The following is a 2,222-nucleotide window of genomic DNA, read 5'->3' on the forward strand; positions in this document are numbered from 1 at the left end:
CTCTGAACCATCAATTTTAACTCATTCGACAAATAACTTACTAGTGCGTTGCAAGCTAACAAAGGTTAAATACCACATTTTTACCAAAAGTGAAAAGCACTTACTGATTGTAGTGAGTACAATGACTGAGAAAACTACTTATGACTCTTCTCCCTGACAAATGAGAGCACGTACACCATTTCTCCTCTTAAAAGGATGGCATAGTGTTGCTCAAAAAAATAGAAAAGATGATATTTCTCTTACACTTAGATGCTGAGCTAGGTTTGTACAGTAGTGTCACAAATTCCAATGGTGCCACCTTCTCTCATTCAATATAGTTTACACAATTTAAAATAGAATGTGATTTATTTTATCTTTAAAAAGTAAAACTCCAGAAGATTTTTTTTTTTTTAATTATGTTTCTGGAGACCATGGGGCATTTATTTTTAATACAAGTAAACAGGGCATAAGAAAGGGAAATTAAAAAAAAAAAAAAAATGAAAGAAAGGATAAAGGAAGGGGGGCAAAGAGGACACATTTTTATATACTTTTTTTTTCAGCAGCCTTCTTCCCAGTTTAATCCTTTAATGACAGCATGACCATACTGACCACAGTCTCCCATTAACCACTCATATGGGAAATAGCCATCAAAAGGCATCCCCTGACACTCTTTGTGAAGACTTGAACTTGCCCAAGGCCCGCCTCAGAGCACCAGTCACGTCCTTGTTCCTCAGACTGTAGATGAGGGGGTTTAGCATGGGTGTGAGGATGGTATAGAATAAGGAGAAAACTTTGTCCTGAGCTGGTGTGTGATAAGAGTGCGGTAGCATGTACGTGTACATGGCGGCCCCATAGAACAAGGTAACCACAATCATGTGAGATGAGCAGGTGGCAAATGCTTTCTTCCTCCCCTCCACTGAGCTCATGTGGTGGACTGTGGTTAGGATTCGGGCATAGGAGGCAATCACCACGGAGAAAGGAATCAGCAGCATCAAAACACAGCACACATACATCACTGTCTCATAGAGAGATGTGTCTGTACATGCCAACTTCAGGACTGCAGGTGCCTCACAGAAGAAATGATTAATCTCCCGGGAGTTGCAGAAGGGAAAGCTCATGGTGATGGGGGTTAGGAGGAAGCCATCCAAAGACCCCCCAAACCAGGAACCTGCTATGATCATCCAACAGACCTTGCGGCTCATGAGGACAGGGTATCTCAGAGGGCTGCAGATGGCCACATAGCGGTCATAGGCCATGAGGCCCAACAAGAAGAATTCTGCTCCCACCAAGGTGAGGTAGAGGAAGTGTTGAGCTGTGCACCCCACAAAGGAAATGGTCCTTTGGCCCAGCATGTAATCGACCAGCATCTTGGGCACAATGGTAGAGATGTACATCATGTCAATGAAGGAGAGGTGGCTGAGCAGGAAGTACATGGGAGTGTGGAGGCATGAGTCGGTGTGGATCAGGAAGATCATGACCCCATTAGCCATCAGTGCAGTGAAGAAGATAACGTTGACAATGGCAAAAAGAAGTCCTGCTGTATCCTTCCTGCCGAACAGCCCCATGAAGGTAAACTCTGTAGAGGATGTATTATACTCTTCCATTGATCCCACCATGGTACTGATATGCTCTAGAATCTTACAAATAAAAAGATAACATCCCCAGGGAATGAAAATAACAAAATGTAGATTAATTGTTAGGTAGTGAACTTCCAACAGTTGGAAGAAACCATCTGTGAATATTTTCTCAGTACTGATATCCAGCAACTAATCTATTCCAGAAGTTTTAAATGAAATTTTTCATTTAAAATCAATTATTCTTTAAATTCATTAAATACGAGGATGTTGGCAGGTACTATAGTACTACAGCGATACACATAACACTTAAGGATGCACACCATGCCTTACCCATCACTTAAGAGTGTTTGGGTTAAACACCATTTAAACATATTCTGGTCTGGTGCGTGTGTGTTTGTGAATGTGTGTGTGTGCATGTGAGAGAGAGAGAGAGAGAAAGACATTAACAGAGACACACAAAGACAGACAGAGACAATATGAATAAACTACCATAGATGTAAATTTAAATCACTATTTTTATTAAACACATTTTTTTTTTTATGATCAGCATTACCACCATCTTCAAAAAATTTTCAGAGAGGCAGGGCCAAGAAGGCAGAGAAGTCAGATGCTTCCTGTGGTCCCTCTTACAACAAAGACCTCCCCCCTAAAAAAAACCCCAAGTGA

The 2,222-nt window shown here is 41.2% G+C and overlaps 1 protein-coding gene across 1 annotated transcript; it reads right to left on the reverse strand.

Moving 5' to 3' along the window:
- Positions 1–626: 626 nt before the first annotated feature.
- Positions 627–1,745, reverse strand: LOC100661874 (olfactory receptor 2T1). The gene has a single exon (XM_010594651.3). The coding sequence runs from the start codon at positions 1,593–1,595 to the stop codon at positions 627–629; it is 969 nt and encodes a 322-aa protein (XP_010592953.2). The 5' UTR covers positions 1,596–1,745.
- Positions 1,746–2,222: the final 477 nt, after the last annotated feature.

Source organism: Loxodonta africana, chromosome 2 (genome assembly GCF_030014295.1).
Source record: "Loxodonta africana isolate mLoxAfr1 chromosome 2, mLoxAfr1.hap2, whole genome shotgun sequence".
Taxonomy (NCBI): Eukaryota; Metazoa; Chordata; class Mammalia; order Proboscidea; family Elephantidae; genus Loxodonta; species Loxodonta africana.

What these genes read in the sequence shown, in the direction of transcription:
- LOC100661874 (XM_010594651.3), bottom strand. Translation starts at nt 1,595, where the DNA reads ATGGTGGGATCAATGGAAGAGTATAATACATCCTCTACAGAGTTTACC.